Here is a 26,055-nt window from a genome sequence, read left to right as displayed (position 1 = left end):
ATGTATTTTCCCTTCTCCTGCCGTCTTCTCCCGCGGTCAGGTTGTTGTGGTTGCAGGCCGCGCCGGAAGGTCCGCAGCGGGCCGAGCCTAAGGCGAGTCGTAGCCGCTCCCGCAGCCTCCGAAGACGGCGGGCTCCGCTGATGATAAGTCCGATCCGGGGCGGGCGAACACGCTGCCGCTGTTGCTGCACGTCAGGGCGGTCGTGGCTCCCGACATTGAAGCCCCCGGCCAGCAGAGGAAAATCCCGCGGCCTATTTTAGGCCGCGCCGGACGGTGAAATGTCCGCGACCCAAGCCCCGCGATCCGGGGCGGGCGAACACGCTGCCGCTGCCGGAGCTCCCGATGTCGGCATCCACGCGGCCCGAGCCTAAGGCGAGTCGCAGCCGCTCCCGCAGCCTCTGAAGACGGCCGGCTCCGCTGATGGTAAGTCCGATCCGCGGGCTCTGCGAACCAGAGCCCTGGAGGCCGCGGTTCTTTTGCAACTTTTCAGCAAAAGAAAAGTATGCACATCAAATGCGCATAAACGTTGCGCTACGTTCACTTGTGAAAAATGACTATTATTTCCATCAGTCTGTAGTTCTTGGACTATATGTACAATGTTATAGAAAGGTTATTGAACAGAAATACTTTTTACAACAAAGAAAAAATTGTTTTGTTTTGTTCTTTCTATTTTGCTTTTTCCTTACACATCCCAATTCTCTTGATATTGAATAAAAGAACAATGGTCATAAGATGTATGACTAAGTTATGAAGAAAGAGTTTCATTTAAAAAACTGCACATACCTAATTTAATTGAAGACATACTTGCTCCAGTGGTCTTCAACAACAAATCACAACGGTCCATGTCTCCCCCAAAACTACTCCCCCCCACCCCCGTACCCCCCCCACCCCCGCTCTCCCCCCCACCCCCCCCCCCCCCCCACCCCCCCCCCCCCCCACCCGTCCCCTCCACCCCTCCTCCCCTTTCCCCCAAATCCACTCCCCCACCCCTCTTCCCCCACTCCCCCCTTCCTCCACCCCCCCTCCCTCCTCCCAATCTACTGCCCCCCTCCCCCGAACCCTAACCCTCTCCCCTTCCCTTCTCAACATCAACAGACCTCACGCTCCGGAGCGAGGCGAGGCCTGACGAACGGCGAGAGGCGAGGCGAGGCCAGCGGCGAGAGGCTTGGTGAGGCCGGGCCAGCGGCGAGAGGCGAGGTGCGGCCGGGCCAGCGACAAGGCGAGGACGGGCGAGTGGCGAGGTGAGGCGAGGCTAGCGGCGAGGCCGGGCCAGCGGCGAGGCGAGTACAGCGGCGAGGCGAGTACAGCGGCGAGGCCGGGCCAGCGGCGAGGCCGGGCCAGCGGCGAGGCGAGTACAGCGGCGAGGCCGGGCCAGCGGCGAGGCGAGTACAGCGGCGAGGCGAGTACAGCGGCGAGGCGAGTACAGCGGCGAGGCCGGGCCAGCGGCGAGGCCGGGCCAGCGGCGAGGCCGGGCCAGCGGCGAGGCCGGGCCAGCGGCGAGGCGAGTACAGCGGCGAGGCGAGTACAGCGGCGAGGCGAGTACAGCGTCGCGAGGCGGGTACAGCGGCGAGGCGGGTACAGCGGCGAGGCGGGTACAGCGGCGAGGCCGAGACACGCGGCGAGGCGAGTACAGCGGCGAGGCGAGTACAGCGGCGAGGCCGGGCCAGCGGCGAGGCCGAGACACGCGGCGAGGAGAGTACACGGCGAGGCGAGTACAGCGGCGAGGCGAGTACAGCGGCGAGGCCGGGCCAGCGGCGAGGCGAGTACAGCGGCGAGGCGAGTACTGCGGCGAGGCGAGTACTGCGGCGAGGCGAGTACTGCGGCGAGGCGAGTACAGCGGCGAGGCCGGGCCAGCGGCGAGGCGAGTACAGCGGCGAGGCGAGTACTGCGGCGAGGCGAGTACTGCGGCGAGGCGAGTACTGCGGCGAGGCGAGTACAGCGGCGAGGCCGGGCCAGCGGCGAGGCGAGTACAGCGGCGAGGCCGGGCCAGCGGCGAGGCGAGTACTGCGGCGATGCCGGGTACTGCGGCGATGCCGGGTACTGCGGCGATGCCGGGCCAGTGGCGAGGTGAGGCGGAGCGAGCGGCGAGGCGTGTGTTTTGCGGAAAAATGCGAGGCGAAATCGGAATGGCAGAAATGAAATAAGAAAGCAAAACTTTCCGCCAAATTCAGAAGGGTTGGGAGGTCTGTGAAACATATATCCTTTAACTTTAGGCTCCCCTAGCCGGGGAAAAAACTGTGACCACCCTTCTCTTTTATACCCGCTCATGATTTTATAACCCTCCTTTGGGTTACCCCTCAGCTTTCTTCACTCCAGGGAAAACAGTCCCACCATATCCAATTTCTCCTTATAACTCAAGTCCCAGTGACATCCTTGCGAATCTTTTAGACATCCTCTCCAGCTCAATCACATCCATCCTCTGGTACAGGTAAAGAGTACTCCACACAATATTTTAAGGGTGGTCTGACTAATATCTTGCACTGCTGTGAAATGACATTCGAACTCTTGTACTCTTGACCCAATCAATAAAGAGTAGTGTGCCAAATGCCTTCTTCATCATCCTGTCTAACAGTGTTGCCAATTTTAGGGAACCTTTGGTCCCACTTTTCTACAACACTCCCCAAAACTCTGCTAAGTTTTAGGGAGCCTTGAAGTCTGGTGCCTGGAATTCCCCATACAACTGGGTGGTTGTTTCATGTGCATCATCATGTGACTGCACTGGGTCCCCAAAGCCACTACAGACCCTACATACAGGAACACAGCTGGGTGGCAAAATGAAGCAAACCATGGGAAAAGGAGTACGAATTTACCATGTCTCCCCCATCCATTGCTGCTCCAGCACCCAAAGCCATTTCATCTGGGCCCTTTGTACAAGAATGTCAACCTTTTCCCTTAAACTGAGCTGGGTTTAAACTCTCATTGCAAAGAGAGGAGTTTCTACCTGGTCTGTGTAACATCTATACACTTTAGTTTTTGCTCTACATCAGCGTTTCGCAATCTTTTTACCCTTGCGGAACCATTGAAATAATTTTCATGTCTCATGTAGGAACCACTACATAAAAGTTATTGTATAGCTTTATTAATCTCTTTCTTTCCCTTTCATAAACTTGAAGTTCATAAGGTAAACATAATATATTTTTCTGATAACTGGTTTAAGCAAAAAATAACACGTTTTTCACGTTTTGCACTTGACATTGAAAAAAAACCTGAAATCAAACTGCTTGGTCAAGAGACCTCATAAGGAGGTTTTCATTCACACAAAAAACTCAACCATATCTGTAAATACAAAATATAAACATAAATAACCAACATCATATATAACATATATAAACAGAACAAAAACAGATAATAACTACTATGCATTTACATATGATCAGCAAGGATGTGCATTTCTGCTCTACATTGGTTCTAGTCCTGGGGAAAACAACCCCACATAAGACCACTAATTGCAGTCATTTAGAGTGTAATGTCATCTTGCTTATTGAAGTACATATTGAAGTATTTGTTGAAGTAAATTTGCACATTAATTGATAATCAGCCCAAAAAGGTAGTAATTGGCTTTTTTGCTGTGTTTTATATTTTAACCCCGTCTTAATTAATTAATATAGTTATGTAATCTTGCACTTAAATTTAATATTTACTCATTACAGTTCCACCACTGATTTTCTGGCACTCTTAGTTCCAGAGCTTTGCTGGTTTATCCATTTTACCGGACCAGAGGAGGTCACGGCCCCCGCGAGGGGTACAATGGTACCAGAACAGACCACCTAGGCTGCTGGGGGGGTGGGGAAGTGGGGTCGAGATACCAGCCTGCAAAGCCGGCCAAGGAAGTCGGCTATGGGGATAGATGTGCTGGCTCCAGCTGGGCTGGAGTTCCAGAGCCCCGACGCAGGTTGCAAATTCAATCTACCGATCGGCCGTGGAAGTCCCGATGAGGTCGAGATTGGCTGCCTTGCCCAGCCTAGGTGCCACATTTTCGGGGAGACTTCCACGGCAGGGGGATTTCAAGTGGGCTCTCGTAATTTTGTCTGGATTTAAGGAGGCGCCGGACCACCAGTTGCTGGAAAATCAGTGGCGGCGGGGCCTGTACTGAACAAATAACGAAGAATTTTCACCCTAAACTTTTCAGATTTGCATGCAATACTCAACTTTAAAAAGTGCATTTGATCTGGTTTGAAATGATTAGCGACTATTTCTCTCGGAACCCCTAGCGACCTCAAGCGAAACTCTAGTGTTCCGGGGAACCTTGGTTGAGAAACGCTGCTCTGCATACTTAGGTATTTTACACGATCATGCCCTGATTGTTTAGAGTAATTGATCATTTATTGTATATTTACTTTTTTGTTGTTTTGCATTTTGTGTGCCTGTAAAGCTGTGGCAAGTTTGAATTTCATTGTTCCGATTCATATCCGATGTATGCAATTAATAAACGTTCTTGACTCTTGAATCAAACCTCATTCACTTACTGCCCAGATTCTTTGGAGCTGCTCTGTGATATCAGACACACCAGGGAAGGCCGGCGAACCTTCTATCATCTCAATGAATATACAGCCAGCTCCCCTACAAAGAACAAGACAGGATTAGTCTCTGTAATTTTCATCACCAAATGACAGTAAGTGTACAGCCAGCTTGTTCAATCACTCATTTATGACTGATACCAATGGACCAAGTCCCTCTGGACTCATACCTCTTCCCTTAACCACTACAAGCATTGTTTCTGATCTAACTCTGACATTTCTAGTTTCTCCAAGTAGCTGGAGCCTTTGTCCAGAAAGGAAGTTCAGCATTCTTACCATACGTCCAGGCCAGTGGAATAATCTGTGGTCCCGAGAAGAATGTCTGGGGGACGATACCACAGGGTCACCACCTGTGAGGAATACGTCTGGCTGGGCACAGACTTCGCTCTTGCCAATCCTGAGACCAAACAAAGAAGAACAGGCTAAGACAGAGAATGGCCAGCACTGATGCCTACATGAAAGGAGTTTGTCCTTGAAAGAAATAAAAACATAAAGCACTCAACAGATCCAACAGTATTTATGGAAAAAAACATATTTAATGTTTTAAGTTAACAATGCTTCATCAGAACTGAGAAAAAATAAACAAGAACAATTTTAAGATGCAGAGCTTTAGGGACAGGAAGGAATAGAACAAAAGGGAAGATTGGTGATAGGGAGAGGTTAAATGACTATAGGTTTTATAGCCGATGAGAAATTGGGAGGAGAATGGCGAGTCTGGAGGAGGTGTAGGGCAAAGTAATTATCTGAAATTACCAGAGAACAGTGGAGCAAAATAAGAAAATACCCATTATCTGAAACTGCTGATTTCATGTTGAGTCTCGAGGGCATAACATCCCTGGTTAGAAGATAAGGTACGGTTCTTCAAGCCTACTGTAAACCTGAAGGAGTCATGTTTCTCTTGCCACAGATGCTGCTGGACCTGCTGAGCATTTCCCAACTCCAGGCATTACCTTTTCTTTCCAGAAATACTTCCATGGCTTATTTTATGTACACTCCAGGAAACAAACAGTACCATGATAAGAAGTTTAATCTGAACAATGAGACCTCCAAAATAGCAGCAGTTCCCCAGTACTGAATGAAAGCTTTATATTTTTGGAATGGTACTTGAATTACATAATCTTTTGATTCAATCAAGAGTAATCATAAGTGAGCTTCAACTAGCACCAGGATAAAGCTAATAGGAGGGGTGCAAAAGGCCCAAAAAATGGTTTGATGATTTTAAGAACACAATACAATGACCTACACGGGATAGAATGGAGGAAACAACTCATTATTTCTTCTCTGGATCCCATCCTTCCGGTACACTAACTCTCCATGAAAGCCCACCCCTTCAGCACATTAATTTTCCATCCCAAGAACATGTACATACTGACCAAAATCAGCAAGTTTGAGTTCTCCAACACAGCTGATGAGCAGGTTCTGCGGTTTGAGGTCACGGTGCAGGATGTGGCAGCGATGGATATATGCCAGGCCACGCAGCAGTTGAAAGAGGAAGAGCTGAAAGAGAAGGACGTTGCTTTGAAATCGGGAAGCAGAGGACAACTAAAGCTGATCGCACTGAGAGTTCAGGCCAGCCTGCAGAGGAGCCAATATATGGAGGAGTTGTCACATTTGGGGTGACCAGAACGGTAGTGAGGTTTTACTGGACATTTTTTCTATCACTCCCGAGATGAGAATCATCCAGGTATTCACAGCAATAGCTGACAAATGGTAGCTAACCTTGAAAAAAATTGGACTAGAATAGGGCAGTACAGGGCAGTCACGGTGGCGCAACGGTAGAGTTGCTACCTTACAGCAAGTGCAACGCCGGAGATCCGGGTTCGATCCTGACTACGGGTGCTGTCTGTATGGAGTTTGTATGTTCTCCCCATGACCTGCGTGGATTTTCTCCGAGATCTTCGGTTCCCCCCACACTCCAAAGACATACAGGTTTGTAGATGAATTGACTTTGTAAATGTAAAAATTGTCCCTAGTGGGCGGGGATCGTTGGTCGGCCCGTACCCGGTGGGCCGAAGGGCCTGTTTCCATGCTGTATCTCTAAACTAAACAGTGGCATAACTGGTAGAACTACTGCCTCACAGGTCCGGTAACCTGGGTTCAATCCTGGCTTCTGGTCCTATCTGTGTGAAGTTTGAACCTTATCCCTGTGACCATGCGGATTTCCTTCTGGTCTTCCAGTTTTCCCCTCACGTCCCAAAGATATATAGATGGGTAGTGTGTGTAGTGTGTAGGTGAATCATAATATCTGGGGAGCTGATGGAACGTGGAGATTAGGATTGACAGGTGCGATTGACATAAATGGGGGCTTGATGGTCATCCTTTACTTGGTGGACCAAAGGGCCTGTTTCTGTGCTGTACCTAATGAACTGTAAGTGATGTAGCTTGATGCAACTAAGCACTTTAGGAGGCAATTAGTATTGAATCACATGAGAAGGGATCACAAGTGGTCAGTAAAGCCTTAGATTTTCTTCCCTAAACAATTGTACAAACTATCAGACATTTGCAACAGTAATTTTAAGGCACAAAAATATTAAAGGAGGGAAATGAAGTATGGGTCTTTATCTCAGAGTCCAGAAAAGGGGAATGGAGTTGCTCCTCAGAACCACAAAGAGATTCCATCTCGAGGACTGCATTCATCTTTTGGTATTGCAGGATAAACCAGCCCTAGCAGAATTGTAACTCGGGGAACCCAGAAATAACAGAACTAGAGCGTGACCAGCATGAATAGAGGAACAGAATGTGCTGAACACAAATGGATCCCAGACCCCACCCGACACCAACTGATCCCAGAGGGTATTGGAATTATTAACAGCTGTAGTGAAACAGAAGCCAGAACCTCTTTTACCTTAACATTGTTTGTGTGTAGACCTCCTGGATGCTGTGTCATATACTGGGCAAGATCTGTTTGCTGAAAGGAACAAAACATAGTATGTCAGGAGCAGACTGAAGAAGGGTCTTGACCCATAATGTCACCCATTCCTTCTCTCCAGAGATGCTGCCTGTCCCGCTGAGTTACTCCAGCTTTTTGTGTCTATCTTCACCATAAAGAAAACAGGCTCCTAAGTTAGCATATCACTGCACTGTCAGCATAAGTGCCATTGATTCCAAACATCAGAGAACAAATACCTTACCGCCCTGTTAAACACTAAGGTATATTCGCAAATATACTTCCCCTTATTATCTAAATTCTTAGCAATATTCCAACTGTTTCACAGCTGTAGCCATAAAAATTTCAACCTTTTCTCCTTCTGTAACTTTGCATGGATAAAAACCAACTCTGGACACAAAGTTGAAGGGATGGTGGACAATACTGGACACAGAGCAGAGGGAGAGGTAGGAACCACAGGTTGGGGGTTTGTGTAGGGATAATTCTTGACACATACTGGGGGTCTGGGAATGACTCTGGGCAGATACCTGTGGTGTAGGGATAACTCTGGTCACACCACTGGGAGGGTGGAATGACCCTGGACACCCAGCCAGAAGGACGAGGAGAGTGGATGCAACTTCATTGCAATGACATTCAGGGAAGTGCACTATTTTCAAAGGAGTTTAACAACAAATGTTTGGAATACTGAAGAACATTAGGAAAGTTCATCTCCACGCGGTGGAGCACAACAATTGGGGATGGTTAGTGTGTCAAAGATGTGAAAAATCTGCTCTCTGAAAGATGGATGAACTTGCTTGGGGATCACTGGATGAGGTGGAAAAATATACAGAGACTGGAAAAGAGCTTACAAATGAGGCACTGCTAGAGGAGAGCCACACTAGTTCAGTATAAATTGAGGCACGTTAAGATGCAGAGAGCAATAGTCAGCACTCTGTGCACCAATTCTGATCCAGTGATAATTCTAGTTAATGTACACATGACCCACTGAAGGAATTGGTACTGGTTCTGTCTTGCCTGTGTTCAATTCAAAACTCATTACATTCTCAATAAGAATTCTTGCATCCTTTAATTTTGTCCCCCTTTAACATCATTATTTCCAGTGGCCGTCTATGCAGATGTTGCTTCAATTCCTTATATTCCAGAACTTCACGCCTACATCTCTCTGCCTCTCCGCCTTTTGTACAACAGTCCTCAAATCTTAGCTCTTTTTCAATACCCTTGGCCACCAGTTCCAAACTCTCTTTACATGGCATCATATCCCATTTGTCTGCTCATTGCTCTTGGAAAGCACAGGGAACAATGTACTATGTTCAAGATGCTGTTAAATTCATGCTGTTTGCTCAAGATATCAAAATTCGGAATTGCTTCACCTCCTTCAATTTTTCTACAAACGGCTGGCTTTGAAATATTAAATTACTCACTGGAGACTGAATTGCTTACTCTTCCCAACTTTGCTGGCTTGAATCTATTGTTACTGGTGCTTCTGAACATACAACCTTAACACTGAACTTCTACACAATGGCTGCATTTGGTCAAATGTACAGGGCTGGATGGATTCACTCACCACATATTCAAATACGAAGGTCAGGTTTTCCTGCGTGTGGATAATGTCATGCAGAAGCACCACATTGCTGTGCTTCAAGCCCTTCAGAAGGGATGCTGGAAACAAGACAGAGACAGCCTCACACCAGGTGATTTATAGGAAAAGGTACAATTTTGGGCAAGCAAACTATTCTGTTACCACCAGTCTTTCTGAGTGACCAATCTGCTGACTACAATGACTTATTCCCTGTATAATGCATTTACTGAACTTTTTCCTCAATTTAGCATAAATAAAATGCATCCTAACTTCACAATCATCCACAGTAGTGACGTCACACAATACACAAACACACTCTGAAACTGGAAGTCATGGCCTCTCTCTGGCAGTAGAGGAGGCCGAGGACAGAAAGATCGGTATAGGAATGGAAAGGGGAGTTCAAATGACTAGCAACCGGGAACTCCAGCAAACCTTAGCGGATGGAGCACAATTGTTTGGCGAAACAGTCACCCGGTTTACGTTTCATCTCACTAATGAAGAGGTTACATCAGGAATATCTAATGCAATAGATGAGGTTGGAAGAAACACGAGTAAACCTCTGCCTCACCTGGAATGGCTATTGAAATCTCTGAATGGAGGTGAGAGGCAGAAGTGTAGGGGCAGGTGTTAAATCTCGGTTGTAGGGAAATGTCCCTGGGAGCAGACGGCCGATGAGGAGGGATGAGAGCACTAAGAAACTATGGAGAGAGGTCTCTGCAGAATATGGAAAAGGGTGGGGACAGGTGGTGCAATCATGTTGAATGCAGTGAAAATGTTGGAGAATGATCTGTGGGATATGGAGATTGGTGGGGTGCATAGCGAGGACCAAGCATACCATGGAAACACAATGTTATTGATAGCCAAATGAGGAGGTGCTCCACAGAACCCTCCAACTGATGGGTCAAAGGCTTTCGGCTGATAAATGCTTTGCGATGCTGACTTTAGACTTTAGATAGACATACAGTGTGGAAACAGGCCCTTCTGCCCACCGAGTCCACACCGACCAGTGATCCTCCATACACTTGCACTATCCTACATACTAGGGACAATTTACAATTTTACGGAAGCCAATCAACCTACAAACCTGTATGTCTTTGGAGAGTGGGAAGAAACCGGAGCACCTAGAGAAAACCCACACGGTCACAGGGAGAACGTACAAACTCCATACAGACAGCACCCATTGTCAGGATTGAACCTGGGACTTTCGCACTGTAAGGCAGCAACTCTACCGTTGCGCTACTTTTCCACCACAACAGAGCACTGCGCTGCGGCCCATATTTTTCTTGAAGTGGTTGACCAATGAAGATCTTATCCGTTGTACATCTGGATGGGCAGAATCTACACCCCAGCCATTAGGAAGAGGCCATGTCAACCTCCTCAGAACAGTCAAAACCAGAATGAAAACAGATCATCTTAAATCTTGAGGACCGTCTCAGAAGAAGTTAACTTTGCACCAACTCCCACTGTAGTTATTTATGGTGCATTACTTTCCCCCAAGTTAATATAATCCCCTACTAGTAATAGTTAAAGTATTTAATCACACATGCTTACTTCAGTGGAATGACTTATCATAAAACACTCCCAGAATACAAAGTTTCTTCACTGGAGTGATTTACAGATGTAGAACCAGAATCTTATACTGTACCTACCCTCACGGATTGCAGTAAAAGGAACTCCCTCTTCTTCCTGCTTCTTAATAACCTTCAAGGCGACAAGATTGCCATTTATCCTGTATACAGTAAAAAGATCATTAACACCATTTCAAGTCTGTCATTTTAATACAGAATCTAATCTCTGTAATATTCCACAGTAGTTCCCACACACTGAGATAACTGACCTCTTCACTGTAATTCAAGTTATTAATAATAAAGATATCCAGATAAAATGGCAATGTTTCGGAACAAATATTTACCTGAATCTTGGGAAAAAAGCCCCATTCTGCTAAAAAGCTGCTTTAAGGGCCTGACCCACTTAGGCGATTTTTTAGGTGACTACAGGCGACTAGGCTGTCGCCACATGGTCGCCGGGGTGTCGCCTGTATGGTCGTGAGCAGTCTCCAAAGAGTCTTTCTGGTCGCCGCTGGATTTTCAGAATGTTGAAACATTTTCAGCGACAGTGGATTTGACGCCAATGAGCGTAGTTTGATGTATCCTGATGTAGGTGCTGACGTAGGTTGTCACCAGGTGACGTAGGTTGTCGCCAGTGCTGACTTCGGTGAATTCCATTGGCGACCACCTACGTCAACCGGCGACAGGTTCCGTAGTCAAGAGAAGTCAAGTTGCAACAGGCACTGGGAAAACCCAAGTCCACAGAGGTCACGCTACAACAACCAGTCGCGATGCTGATGAATGGAGTCCATGTACGCCTATATCGGCAACAATCTACGACAATATACGACCATACCGACGACAAGGCACGACCATACCAGCGACAACCTACGACAGCTGGCTACCTTCGGCGACAGTTGATGCGACTAGCTACGCCAGGCTATGTCAGTGGCACCTCTGTGGCGAACGTCCGTGGTCATGGGACTAGGGCGTAAAGAAAATTCTTAACATTTTGACGGAAATTTGATGTATGAAGTTATTGTATCTCAGAGTAGTTTCTCATGGCATCACTTTCAAATAGTCATGATGCAGAATGAATGGAAACTCTACCATACACCCCCTTTTATAAGGAAACTGGGTGATTCCATTGTTTTGGAGGCCAGAATGACGTGAATTGTCTTCAGTCTTCAGGGTCGTAGCTTGTTGCAGGTGGACATAGGTTGACTTCGGTTGTCCTAGGTTGTTGCCTGTGTGGTCATAGGTGCGATCGTAGGTGCGGTCGTAGGTGGACGTCCTAGTCGTGACGATTGGGTTGCCAGTTGTCAGTAGCTTGCCGTTGACTAGGTGGTAGGCTGTTGTAGCTTGTCGTAGACGTTGTCGTAGAGGGGGTCCAGTCGCCGGTTTTGCAGCGACCTGCTACGTCTATTACAGTCGCCGGCAGTCGCCTACAAAATCGCCTAAGTGGGACAGGCCCTTTAAGCAGCTGAGTAGATGGTCGAGAACTTATAACTTAACATTTAAGTTAAGCAAATCGGGAAATTGTCAGTGTCGTATTTGAAGACCACAGGTCAGCAAACTGAATGCATGAATACAGAATTTGACAGGTTTCAGATTAATTTTCAAAAATATTAACTTTTATGATCCTTATAATGTTTATTGTCATCACATTTTATCTGAGACATCATAAATTGTTTAATTACTATTGACAAAATTATTAAAATGTGGCCAAATATGTTTTACATCTGTCTCAAAGTATATCTAATGTTGTCTATCTGCCAAAGCTAAAGATGAGGCTCTCTGAAATTCCTAAATTCGAGATCCAGATTCCAGCTTCCAGAGTTAGGAAATCAAAAGGTTTTTAAGAAACCCAATGACCTTGTTAATACAGCATCATTTAAATCCATTGACATTGATCTCCATCTGACATTTTAAAGTCATTAACAAAATGATCATTTGGAAGAAAGCAAAATGTAGTCGGTTTTGGAACAAAGTCAGTGACTGTTCAGAAATTCATGGGTTCAGCACAGATCAACAGTGCAAATAAATTAAACGAGTCATGCTTTAACATTTGGAGAATGTGACGGAAGTGATGTAAATGGTTGTTTCAGAGGCATTTAATAAGATGTCTTACATGAGCTTCATCTTCAGTGTTTAAAAGTTTGGTATTAAAGAACAGGATATATAACAACATAGTTGGAGAGTTGGTTGTCAACAACTAGAATTAGAGTCAATAGTAGGGCTTTTCATATTGAGTGAACAGTGAAAATGGAGTGTGCGAGAAGTTAGCGCTGGGTCCAGGCTGCTCTCAAGAGATCAATGATTTGGGCATAAAGAAAATAATCAAAACCAATCTGAGAACCCACAGATAGAAGGCTTACAAAACACTGATGGCTGTGGAATGGGTTGCCAGGAATCGGAACAAGTTTAATGGCAAGAATAGTATGCTTTCACGGGAAAACGTGGATGAATAAATACTGAAGATGGTGGATAATAAGAGACCAGATCAAATTAACTGGGATGATACTATGTAAGGGAGGAGATGTGGGATACTAGTATACCACTAGAGTCAACAAATGAAGAGATTTAGCGAGGGACAGATTCTGAGATCTGGGAGCTTGAAAAAGGGTGCCCTATGACTCACCTGTATCTCTTTTCCTCTTTGTTACTCCTCTTCCAGAAAACTGCATGTAAATGTTTGTTGATTTGGACAAACATCATTTTGGATATTGACTCACAACATATTTCAAAGAGTTTCTGTAGTGGTAGAGTAATCCTAACTAGAAAATTGAAGCTTTCACAACAAACCTGCTAATCCCCTTGTACACCGTAGAATAAGATCCTTCCCCCAGTTTCTCTAGGTTTAGGTAGGAGGCTGCTGTTCCAAATCGTAGGCCACTTTGCTGGAAAAAAGAAACTAATATCACAATTTCCTTTAAAGGAACACTTTCACCTTTTGTCACCCGAAGATATATAGTTAATCGCTTTAAGGCCAATGACGTACTTCTGAAGAGCAGTCACAATTACGATGGAGGAAAAGAGGGAGGTAATCTGCATAATGCACAACCCCAATGAAGAGCAATTGACTTGATAGTTTGGTTGAGGGATATCAGAGAGAAGTCCACTCTCTTCCAGAAAGATAAATGGAGCTTCCATTGTGCATCTCATCCAAACAAAGGGCACCTCCGACAGTGCAGCATTCCCTTAGTAATGCACTGGAGTGCAGCCAGGATTACATGCTCAAGTCTCTGGAGTAGGACTTAAGCCCACAACTTCTGATTCAGAGACAAAATTGCAACCCACTGAGCCATAGCTGACACTGTTCACACTACAGAAAAGGCTAAGGGAGCAGCGGAGGATACCTAAATAACATAAGATGGTAAGTGGACCAGAGCGGGGAGGTGGGATGTGGGGTTGTGAGGTTTGAGAGCCCATTGGATACTCTTTGAACATGAGACAAAGGAGTTATCCTTCAGGTTGGCAAAGGAGTGCTGTCTATAGGGTGTGAGAGATAAGACTGACATACTAGATGCAGGAAAAATGTTGTCAATGTTGGGGGAGTCCAGAACCAGGGGCCACAGTCTAAGAATAAAGGGGAGGCCATTTAAAACTGAGATGAAAAAAACTTTTTCACCCAGAGAGTTGTGAATTTGTGGAATTCAATACAATACAATATCCTTTATTGTCATTGTGCAAGTACAACGAGATTTAAGTACAATTAAGAGATTTTGATTTCTCTGCCACAGAAGGCAGCGGAAGCCAATTCATGGGTCAATTTAAAAGAGAGTTAGATAGAGCTCTTGGGGCTAGCGGAATCAAGGGGTTTGGGGAGAAGGAGGCACGGGTTACTGATTGTGGATGATCAGCCACGATCACAATGAATGGCGGTGCTGGCTCGAAGGGCCAAATGGCCTCCTCCTGCACCTAGTTTCTATGTTTCTACTATTTGGAGAAGGATCAGTCTCACAGTTTGGAGGAGGGCTGTCATATTGATTAGGAAGTGCTGTTAAATTGATCAGCGGAGAGACTATCAAGGGTTGGAGGGTCTGTCGTACAGAGGCTAGTGTTGATGCAGTGTACCCATTGGTGACCCTGTGTGTAGTTTTTGCACCCTATCGGAATGCTGTTGCTGCGGTTCCTGTGCCCAGTGGGTTTCCGGGCCTGCAGCGTGTGGTACAGGCGGGGCTCGCAGACAAATGGACTTCTTGGCGACTCAGTGACCTCAGTCAGCTGCAAAAAGAGAAAACAGCATTAGTATTGAGACAGTGCAGAGCTGAATGCTGAATAATCACCATCCCTGCATTAAATCTTGAATCCAGGGCCCAAACAGTCTTCTGACCTTTGCCCCAGAGACCTGTAATGTCACGTGATGTCCAGTGACCATCACAACTTTCTTGCCTTTATAGTTTGGCTCAGGTAGTAGCATACCTCCTCTGCGTCAGAAAGTTGTGGATTCAGTGCACATCCCAGGCACAAACATGTCTCCAAGCCCAAAAAAGGGGAAATTGGGATAATCTGCCAAAAATGTGGGGCCTGTAATTAAGGACACGGATATCCTCTTGCATAGAGAGGGTGGATACTAGCATTTGAGCCAGGTTAACCCAACTTCCAGTGTCAGTGGGGCTGGTTTAGTGCAGGATTATCCCAGTTCCCAATAGAGTGACCAACAACTGCTTGGATAGTGGAATGTATGTAAATAAGTATGATATAATTTCTGATGTGATTGCTTGAGCTTCTTTTTACTGGGCATTTTGGAGGAGAATTCTGAATAAACCAGTCACACCTTTTAGAACTCTGTGTTTCTCACCTATTATTTAGCACATAACTGCACGAAGATCCCTCAAGGTACAGATACTGCACTGGCAATGAGAAGAATGTAAGATTTAAAGTAGTATAGTTAAAGTCATTAATCTGCCCACGTGAGTTATCTCACCAATTTCAATTTGTAATCCAGTACAGGAAATAAAGATAGTGTGTTTGGGATTACCGATTTAGGCCTTGCAATGATAAAGTAGGACTGGTGCAAGACAGCAGTGCAAACACAATCAGGTTCAATTCAAGGGAGCCTTGACGTCTATGAGACCCTTTCTATTCTTCTGCAAAATGGATGAAAATGTTTTTTCACGACAAACAATATCACTAAAATTGAAGGTAAATGTACTATGGTACCTGCTCAAAATGAAACCAGAAAATTTCTAAAAGAAACATTATTGTGGTGTGTTCTGGTGCTTCAGCCATGTTAGCAGACCTCCTATGTCACACGATACAATTGATGTTGTATTCGATGAGATGATGGAGGTATTACACAATCACTTTAATAACGCACACTCAGAATTGTAGAAAATGCCAAATTTTAAAAGTCACCAAAGGTCAGAGAAGATCATTAGTGATTATTTAGCAGTATTAAAGGATGTGTCATGACATTATAATTTTAGCACCTTCCTGAACAATACAATATATCTTTATTGTCATTGTACAGGGGTACAACGAGATTGGGAATGCGCCTCCCATACGATGCAATAAATTAATTAGCTAGTCAGTATTAATTTAAACAACCCAATGAAACAGGTACAGCAGGACAAGTTTGTGTGAAGGTGAACAAACAAGTCATTTCAATCAAACCTATTTTTAAATAGGAGAATGGGACTGACAGCTATTCTCCAAGGGTTGCATGGGTCAAATTATCTCAAGTCAAATCGAGTTTATTGTCATGTGCACAAGTACAATTTAGAAGGATGAGAGGGGATCTTATCGAAACATATAAGATTATTAAGGGGTTGGACACGTTAGAGGCAGGAAACATGTTCCTGATGTTGGGGGAGTCCAGAACCAGAGGCCACAGTTTAAGAATAAGGGATAGGCCATTTAGAACAGAGATGAGGAAAAATCTTTTCAGTCAGAGAGTTGTAAATCTGTGGAATTCTCTGCTTTAGAAGGCAGTGGAGGCCAATTCTCTGAATGCATTCAAGAGAGAGCTAGATAGAGCTCTTAAGGATAGCGGAGTCAAGGGTCATGGGGAGAAGGCAGGAAGGGGGTGCTGATTGAGAATGATCAACCATGATCACATTGAATGGTGGTGCTGGCTCGAAAGGCCGAATGGCCTACTCCTGCACCTATTGTCTATTGTCTACAGTGATGTCCAGGTACAGTGAAAATCTTGCTTACAGCAGCATCACAGGTGCAACGATTCTTTTTAAGTCCTGAAGAAAGAAAGAAATGAATGTTTGAACATGTATGGAAGCAGCTTCTAAAAATCCCAAAGCATTTCAACCACACCTAGTTTCAATGTCAATGTTCAGTGTTAAGGCGTTAACACGGATACAGGACAGTAGCAATTGTGGGAGCGTCCACATTCAGTTGAAGTCACATGGATATATGAATTGTCAAGCATTCAGGAAAGCCGTAGCCCACATAATCACAAATGTGCTTGTTTACAGCAGCAGAATACTGTAACTGTAAAAAGGGCACAGAGCCTCCATGTGTAAAGCTAGATCTGGATTGCCAGCCAGAATAATGTCAGCCAGGTGAGCAAGAACAATACTAACAATAGAAAGCCACAAAAAGGAGACTTTTATCACATTAACGCTGGTGAACAACCTGATGGGTGGTTTACTAGCACGTTTGACACTAGCTGCAGTAAGGGGAAAAATAGCTTTTCTAATATCAAACTGAATGTTAATAACTTGAAAATAGAAACCAGCATATGTACAGCAGCTGACTAATTAATTGTAGCCAGAGATATGTATACCAAGAGGCTAGGCAAGGTGTTGATAAAACATTCCAAAAACATTTGGTCAGGTATGACATGCAGCTTCTGGCAATGGTCATAAAAGAAGGTGATCATTTATATTAACTAATTATACAAACATACAAGATCTGTCAGGAAAAGATTGCCTTGCAGAATAAAAGGGGGATTAGAAGATTGCGTTTAGTATGAACACCTCCAAAAATCATTTCGAGAAGCCTCCAGAGCAATATTCAAATCTATTTCAGAATTTATAGACAAGGATCAAGGGACACAAAGCCCATATGGACATTGAGCCAAATGTCAAGATCATTTAATGCAGACCTAGACTGGTACCATATGGCCCAAAGGATCAAGTGGAGAAAAAGGTAAACAAACATGTGACACAATGTTTTGGTCAAAACTACATACAATATGTGGGCAACACCCTTGTGGTGCCCAAAATAATCTTCAACCAAGCTGAAGACAATAAACATCTTTTGCTTATATCTCAAGATCTGGGTGCTGAATTGGCCCGTTTCAAAGTTAATCTTTTTCACACAACTGCACAATTAAACGCAACTGCACAAAAGCAGAATATAGACACAAAAAACTGGCGTAACTCAGTGGGACAGGCAGCATCTCTGGACCCAGCAACTGCAGTTCCTTCCTGCACGATAGCAGTCCAGTTAGTGTACAATTGCCAAGACTGCAGATCACAAGCTTCAAGAGCACCACCGCAAGTGTGAAGGGGTCCCCAGAATGCCCATCTTGACCACAACAAGATAGTCATGGGCAGCATCTTGGTCTTGGTGGGCAATCAATCAAAATGGGTTGCAGTAAAGCATGTAGGGTCATGCTGTACCACCAAAGACAAGTAGAAGAACTCACATTCCAAGATGTGATCTCCTGAGGAGGCTGTAATTTTGGTCTTTCCAAATGAACAGTTTATGAAACTAAGTAAGAATACACATCAGGTCTCCTCGTCATCCTCAAACAAAAATGCTAGGAGGTTAGCTTGGACAGTTAAAATAGAGACTAAAGAAGAAAGTCGTGAATAGCACTTAAAATATTATTACAAAGTTTTGGCTCGGATTTTATTTCACAATTAGTTGATGTCTTGGTTCATTCCAGAGGACAAGTCTGCCACTATCAATGCATATAAAAGCCAGGAGCATGTTTCAGTCTGGTTCAGCCAAGTCTGGAAGCTGGAGGAAAGCCAGTTGAAACAAAGCAAACAGGAAGACACATTACTTTAAAGGGAGAACATTTTGAGTTTGAATGGACTCCAGTGGCGAGTCCTGCAATGGCTTAAAGAGCTGCTACAAACAATGACTGAGCAGAGTCAAGAAGTGAGACCTTCAAAAAAATAAGAGATGCATTCTATATCACCAACATCTGTTGTCACTAAGATTAGCACAAGCAACACTGAATTCTATAAAGATCAAAGTGAATTCAAGACTTGGGAATCAGATAAACTTGCCAAACTAGATTCACTTATGTTTTCATTATTATGAAAGGCGGTAAAGGTGGTAAATTGTGTGAATAAGTGTGATTTCATTTACGATGTGCTTGATCACATGCTTATTATTTTGCATTTGTTTGCAGTCTAAAAATAACTTTTTAAAAAATGAACCAGTTACATCTTCCACAGTTCATGTTTCCTGCGTATTGCACTGTATGATACTGGACGAAAAACCCACAAGAGTACAGATATAAAGCACAATTAAATCAATCAGTTAACATCCAGTCTGCAATTATCCCCCTCTTTTTACAAAAAATCCTATTATGTAGTCACTATTTATGAAGATTATTCCCAGAAATTGATAACATCCTGATTCTTATGTTGCAAACATTAATCACTGGTGGGAAAACAACAAAACGTAAACGTAAACCACAAATCTAATCAGAATGCAATCATTGAATTGGATTGAAAATTTAAACCCACTATTTTTGTGGATCTGAATTTTGTTTCTGCTGCACTGCTCTCGAGGTTGTGGTTCCCTTTTGCTGTTCATTCTATGTATTTACACTTGCTTTTCACTCTTTGAGACTGTGAAGGACTTTTGATACAGAGTTATGTACAGCAAATAAAGATTCATGTGGTCTCCCTCATTTACCTAATCTAGATAACCTTTATTTCCTTTTGTCTTCTCTATTTACCTCGGTCTCTTCACATTCCTCATGACCGGTGAAAACCATAAGACATAGGAACTGAATTAGGCCATTTGGCCATTGAGTCTACTCTGCTATCCAATCATCGTGGATCTAATTTTTCCCCTCAACCCCATTCTCCTGCTTTCTCCCCATAATGTTTGATGCCCTTTTTAATTAATCTCCGCTTTAAAAATACCCAATGTCTTGGCCTCCACAGCCCTTTGTGGCAATGAATTCCACAGATTCACCACCCTCTGGCTAAAGAAATTCCTCTTCATTCCCCTTATCAGTTTGATATTACCTCAAAGGAAGCCTTCCTGGAACACTCGAGGCTCTCCGGCCTGGACTCTGGTCTTGGACAGCAGCAGATTCTTACCCACCGGGGCATTGTCTTTCACAGCAAAGGCCCTTTCCTGCTTGACCAAACCATCACTGCTCGCCTCAGTCACAAGGCTCGGTCCTGTGACCTGTCACACAGTCCTCTTTCATGGAGGAATGCAAGCAACTCTAAAACAAAACACACAGCTCTCTCTGTGTGCTGCAACCCATGCATTGCCTAGTTTTAAAGGACGAGCAGGCAAATTGGAAAGCTGGAGGCTGTTCCATGTTTAGTTAAATCCAAATCCAAGCAAGAAAGAGGCTAAGGGGGTGGAGACATTCAGTACAGAGAGAGGCAGACAGAGAAACGGAAAGGTAGTGTACTGGTATGACATCATGAATATTGCATATTCTTTATTTGTCATTGAAAACTTCCAGTGAGCTGGTGCAGGAACCCAGAAGACAGTGGCTGGCGGCCATAAGGGAGGCTCAGATATGGACAGGCCAGGAGGGGGGGGGTGGCAGGCACCAATGACGAGGTAGAGCCTCCAAAGGAAGAGCTTCAGCACAGTTGGGGGAGTTCCCAAAGCTAGGCTCGTGATCTCCACTCCTTCCAATAAAGGATTTCCTACTCCTCCTCCTCCTCTTCCTTCTCTTCCTCCTATCCCTCCCACCTTTGTGATACACCAGTGCCAACTATCAGCTCTGGGGATGGCCAATACACAGCAACCTTGCCAGATGCATCCACCATCTGAAAACAAGATATCTGTGACATTTACCTCTTTATATCCAGGATGACGGTGTGTCAGACCTGTTGAGAATAAAGTACAGAGTGAATTCTCTAAAAGGATGAGTGCTCAAAAACAGTGAATGGTTAGTTGTTCAACAAAAGCAGAGTCTGAAATGAGAGCACAATAGGGAATGTTTTGCTGTAAGTATCAAACTCTGCACAAAAGGCCAAAAATATTATTGTAATACAATCCATGATCATTGCAAGGATTGAACAAATTAAACCTTGGGAATACGTTCAATACTGGGTGGGAACTACAAACAGGAAGTCAGGATTCAGAATATTCAGAAGTCAGAATATTTTTGCACTCTGCAGCTCGTAGCCAATAGGACGAATTGAGGGGACATTTTGGGACATCTGAACTGATAAGTAAGAGAGAGGTAATTATGGTGTTTGCTTTCAGGGCTGATCCACAGATATCAACCTAACCATTGAAACCCATTCCTCTGATGGATTAAGCACCACCTGGCCTCTCCCTCCCCCAACATCCCATACAAATGAAGCCTAACTTTTGCCAGATTGACTCCTCCTACTCACAAAATTGAAACACATCACTCTGATACCATGAATTCCATTCACTGTAACATATACACACAAAATTAAAATCCATTCCAATGGTAAAATAATTTCTGCATTGAAGTTCATTCTTTGCAGTTTCATTTAAAATTCAAAGTAAATAATTACTGCTGGGTATTTATGCTACATTGCTTTTGACGGTAGTTCTTTCTCAGCTTTGCTCAAATTCCTTTGGTTTAATTCACAGCACTATTCTGAGTTATCTTCTTTATTCTGTTAAATAATTTATCACCTTGAGAGAGTTTCTACTTGACCCAGTGTCTGCTGACTACATATAATACTTTTCTAAACTCCCTCTTAAATTGTTTTATGCCAAGATCAGTCAAATGGCTTTGTAGTTTTTTCAGTCACTGGAAGCGCAGAATCCACACACCAGTCATTGGGAAGAGGCTGATCCTGCCATAAAGCAAATTAAAAGGGAACTTAAAAAGCGCCTAAATTAAACTTGTCTTACCCAGCACTAAAGTTCCTACACCACCTGTGGAGGCTGCAAGCTTAATGCCTATGTCTCCCAAGTACTTGACTTTTCAACCATGATTGATACTGAAAGAGCCTGCCAGAGCTCTGAAACTTTAATTTATGAAGCACAAGCTCTGAGCATTTACCAGCTCAACCCAATGAAGTACCTCACCTCACTTTATCAATTGCAAAGATTGCCTCCTTTAAGAGTGAAGTAAAAATGCAAGTCCATCCCACTGGATGCCGTGTTTGCCAAGGCAACCATCTTAGTTTCCATGACAATCTTTTGTGCTCTACTGCAAAAGGTATTAATTCCAAACCCCTTTAATTTTACAAAGCTGTCTTGTTTGTTCTAGAAAATTGGTGTATCTTAACCTTAAAACTGTCACTCATACCTGGGCATGTGTTATTATCATGGTGATTCAGCTGGTAAAAGCCATCCCCAGAAACAACCTAAAGCTTCTCCTCAGCACTAACAGAAATGCTGACACTCAGTTCTAGATTTTCCAGCTTCCCTTTCCTTATCCCTCCAAGGTGAACCAGGCAGGAAGATTGTCAAAGATGCATCAGAAATGTCCAAAGACCCAGTTAAAAAAGCCCACAGGATTCCTAAAGGTCAGCCAACTCTTTTACAATGGGGTCCTGTGCAGATTACAGCACTGTGGGGAAGTCTATGGTTATTAATGCATTCAGTTCTGGGGCAAGATAGGGGTAGGAAGGAGAGGGGAAATCATGGTGGAGTTTAGTGTGGGGCACTATAACAATACTGCTGTGACAGTATGAGGCCAACTTGCACTGACAAAACATGTGAAGTATCAAAGATCATGCAGTGTATTAATTGAGGGTTTTAAGGTAATCGAAGTAGTTGATAAGGTAAATGCAGAGAAATCATGTTAGAAAACCATTCTTCACTCAAAGGGCACTGGAAATCTGAAACCTCCCTCCTTAAAAAGACATGAAAGTTTACAAATAGAGATTAATTGATTTTTGTTGGTTAGTATTGAGGAAAAAAATTCTTATTGCTCTAAAACATTTCATCCTAAACCCAGCGCAAACTCAGTCATTAGTGTCTGGGTGTCATTGTAATAATTACACAATTTTGATGTACACACTTGAGGATTAATACTAAATCTCAACATAAACTGAACCAGCCAAGAAAAATATACCATAACATGAAATCACTCAAATCAATCCCTAAATTTGATAACATTGTTTCTATCTGTTCAACTATTCTCTGTTTGACTATTCTGAGTCACTCTTGGGACGAAGGATTGCTGACATGGCCAGCATCTGTTGCCCATTTCCACTGCATTGAGAATATGTAGGTAAATTTTGAACATGTGAAGGATTAAGGGTTGAACGGCCACTTCAGAGGACAAACAAGAGCCAACCAGGTTTGTTCAAGAATAAAATCACATTTTAACCTGACTAAACAGCACATTTATTTCCTTAAAGGCCATTGGATTGTCTCCTGGATTTAATAGCAATTAGTTTTAAATTTACATTCTCCACATTGTTAATCCAGCAATATAATCACTTTCCATTCATGTTTTTTGGGGATATTTTTCTTCTCCTCTGGAAGATGCTTTACCCGAGATCATTTACCCAATAGCTTGTAACCACTCCAACCCCCTCTCATACTGCACACGCACACTCCAACAGATTAGAATACAAGGATTAGAAGCAAGGATCTCAACAAGGGTTTGGGAGATCAGCTCCACATTGGTTGTTGAATGAAGTCTCATTCATCGGATGGGACTGTTCCTTTAGGTTGGTAATACATTTGGACTTTCGTCCAAGGCTCACATCATTCTATTTCGGAAACAGCCGTCCGTTACTGTGTAATCCCATGCTAGACAACATCAATTCCTTCTATTGCTTGCAAGAGAAGGCAGAGAACGGTGTGTCCTTGACCTCGAGGGGTTAACAGTGATTTGTGCCGAGGGTTTCAAGAGCGGGAATGTTTCAGAGGCCAGCTAATATTGAGGGGACAGGGCCCGTTGTGCCGTGGCCTGCGGCAGGTGTTTGGGTCGGGTTGTCTCCGCCTGCTCCGTGATGCTGTGTGTTCATTGCTCACCTAACCGTGTCAGAGTCTCTGATGCAGCCTGCCTGAGGTTCTTCATCCCAACGACGGTGCCGGGTCTGATTCATTGACTCGGCACAACGCTTGCCCCCAGCATCCACGGCAGCCCACCTATCCTGGCAGCTGCTGCTTCGGAACGGCACAGAGATGCCGTTGCACAGCGTTGATGTTGACTGCCCAGTGTGTGTGATCACACTGACTATCTCTCCCTCCCGGGCACACGAGAAAATGCAGCTCTCCTCAGCATCTATACCACACAGGCAAACTGATGCCGGCACAGAATTTGAACAGAGCAGCCAGATTAACCCCAGCACAGACAAATTAAATCTGGTGCTAAACAGGAGTCCCAGCACCCAAATTAATCCCAGCTCACAAGCAAATAAAACGCAGTCACCAAACTAACCCCAGCACACAGCAAAATTAAACTCAGTGCTCAACCTAACTAACCGCACCATATAATGTAACCACACTTACAAAGTAACTTCATAGAAAATCCCGGCATGCAAGCAAACCCCGACACAGAGAATGTCAATTAAATCTAATAGACTGTCAAATGAAGCCTGATGCTCAAACTAAATTTGACACAAAAATTTAGCCTCAGAACACAAACCAAGCACAGACACTAACTAACACCAGAACAGTCTCACCCCTAAACATGGACATACATACCTTTTCCTTTCAGACAGTCTCGTTTCCACACTAGTTTTGTGGATTCTGAGGTAATCAATAAGGCCAATAAACCACAAATCATTCCACAAATGGGCTCGGGTGCCTGACGGGGTGTTTGAGCTGCTTGTATAGACCTTTTACTTGCAGCTGGACTTAATGATATTGTGACAGCAATTTTTTCATGAGGGTGAACTCCCAGAAAGTGCCCAGCCCATATCTGGCCTTGTTCTTAAATTCTGTGTGGACCATCTGGCTGGGGTTTTTGCAGACATCTTCAACCTTGTCGTACTATAGTCCAAGGTCCCCACTTACTTTGAAAGGATATCCATGATACCAGTGCCAAGGAAGAGCAAGGTGAGGTGCCTCAATGACTACGAACCAGTGGCATTTACATCCTTTGCAATTAGGTGTTTTGACAGATTGGTTATAATCATTGGTTGTATACTCATAACTATGTAGATGAGGAAGAACTTTTTCAGTCAGAGAGTGGTGAAGGTGTGGAATTCTCTGCCTCAGAAGGCAGTGGAGGCCAGTTCGTTGGATGCTTTCAAGAGAGAGCTGGATAGAGCTCTTAAGGATAGCGGAGTGAGGGGGTATGGGGAGAAGGCAGGAACGGGGTATTGATTGAGAGTGATCAGCCATGATCGCATTGAATGGCGGTGCTGGCTCGAAGGGCTGAATGGCCTACTCCTGCACCTATTGTCTATTGTCTATTAACTCAGTAATGATCTGGACCAACTTCAATTCACCTGCCACCAACACAGATCAATAGTAGATGTGATCTCGCTGACTCTCCACTCAGAGTGGGACCACTTGAACAACAGGAACACATATTGAAGCACCTACTGGTTGATGTTCATTGACCACAGCTCAGCATTCATCATCTTCATCCCTTCAAAAATCACGGACAAATTTTGGGAACTGGATTTTGGCTTCTCCTAATAACAACTGGATTCTTGCAGTCCTCATTCACAGACCTCAATCAGTATGGTTTGGCAACAACACCTCTTCCTCTTTGAGCATCAGCACTGGGATGGCCACTCAGGGCCATGTGCTTAATTCTTTGCTCTACCCCCTCTTGTATACTCATAACTATGTAGCCATTCACAGCTCCAACACCATCTTTAAATTCATTGACAATGCTCCCATCGCTGGACGAAGAACTGGTAACCTCTCCAGGTGTACAATGGAGTGGATAGTGACTGGTTGTATCATGGACTGGTACATTAATTTGAATGCTCAAAATTAAAGGAAGCTGCAGGGTGGTAGCCATTGCCTGATCCATCACCTAAACTGACCTCTCCACCATCAGAGATCTACAGAAATGCTGCTTCATGAAGCCAGCTAATATCATCAAATACCCACACCACCCTGGCCATGCTCTCTTCTTGCTGCTACCATAGGAAAGAAGGTACAGGGGCCTGAGAACCTTTACTCTAGGTTCACGCAGCAGGTTCCTGAATCACCCTGCACAACCCTAACCATAACCGTATATCATCACTGAACCATTATACTTGTGCCTGTGAAACTGCAGCAAATTGTTTCAGATCATATCCCATACGCATGACAAATAAACACTTTCTGATACCTTCCCAATGGCCCCTTCTCAACTTTGTTTGGTCATGTGCCATAGATTCCCAAGAATCGGTGAGGATTTGCGATTTTTTCAAGGAGGTTTCAAATAGTTACCTCTCCTTGCCTTGTAATCTCTTCCGATGACAGAGCTTGGAACAGAGTACATGCTTCGTGTTT

General features: G+C 44.3%; 1 protein-coding gene across 2 annotated transcripts in view; it reads right to left on the bottom strand.

Annotated features, from left to right (window-relative positions):
* cdk15 (cyclin-dependent kinase 15) overlaps positions 1 to 23,913 on the bottom strand; it is a 34,880-nt gene extending 10,967 nt beyond the window's left edge. The window contains exons 1-10 of one of the 2 annotated variants that reach the window (XM_078403555.1): positions 23,629 to 23,913; positions 20,506 to 20,537; positions 14,608 to 14,757; positions 13,336 to 13,430; positions 10,633 to 10,712; positions 8,969 to 9,063; positions 7,363 to 7,425; positions 5,891 to 6,014; positions 4,794 to 4,914; positions 4,467 to 4,560 (exon numbers count right to left, since the gene is read on the bottom strand). In XM_078403555.1, coding sequence (XP_078259681.1) covers positions 4,467 to 4,560; positions 4,794 to 4,914; positions 5,891 to 6,014; positions 7,363 to 7,425; positions 8,969 to 9,063; positions 10,633 to 10,712; positions 13,336 to 13,430; positions 14,608 to 14,757; positions 20,506 to 20,537; positions 23,629 to 23,674 — 900 coding nt within the window. In that variant the 5' untranslated portion in view covers positions 23,675 to 23,913. Of the gene's footprint in view, positions 1 to 4,466; positions 4,561 to 4,793; positions 4,915 to 5,890; positions 6,015 to 7,362; positions 7,426 to 8,968; positions 9,064 to 10,632; positions 10,713 to 13,335; positions 13,431 to 14,607; positions 14,758 to 19,709; positions 20,375 to 20,505; positions 20,538 to 23,628 lie in introns of those variants that run through there. The other variant, XM_078403554.1, reaches the window with a different exon arrangement.
* Between the last annotated feature and the right edge of the window lie 2,142 nt (positions 23,914 to 26,055).

Source organism: Rhinoraja longicauda, chromosome 8, assembly GCF_053455715.1.
Source record: "Rhinoraja longicauda isolate Sanriku21f chromosome 8, sRhiLon1.1, whole genome shotgun sequence".
In the NCBI taxonomy this organism is placed as follows: Eukaryota; Metazoa; Chordata; class Chondrichthyes; order Rajiformes; family Arhynchobatidae; genus Rhinoraja; species Rhinoraja longicauda.
Note: the sequence above shows the minus strand (reverse complement) of the source record. Positions and strands in the feature narration are given on the sequence as shown.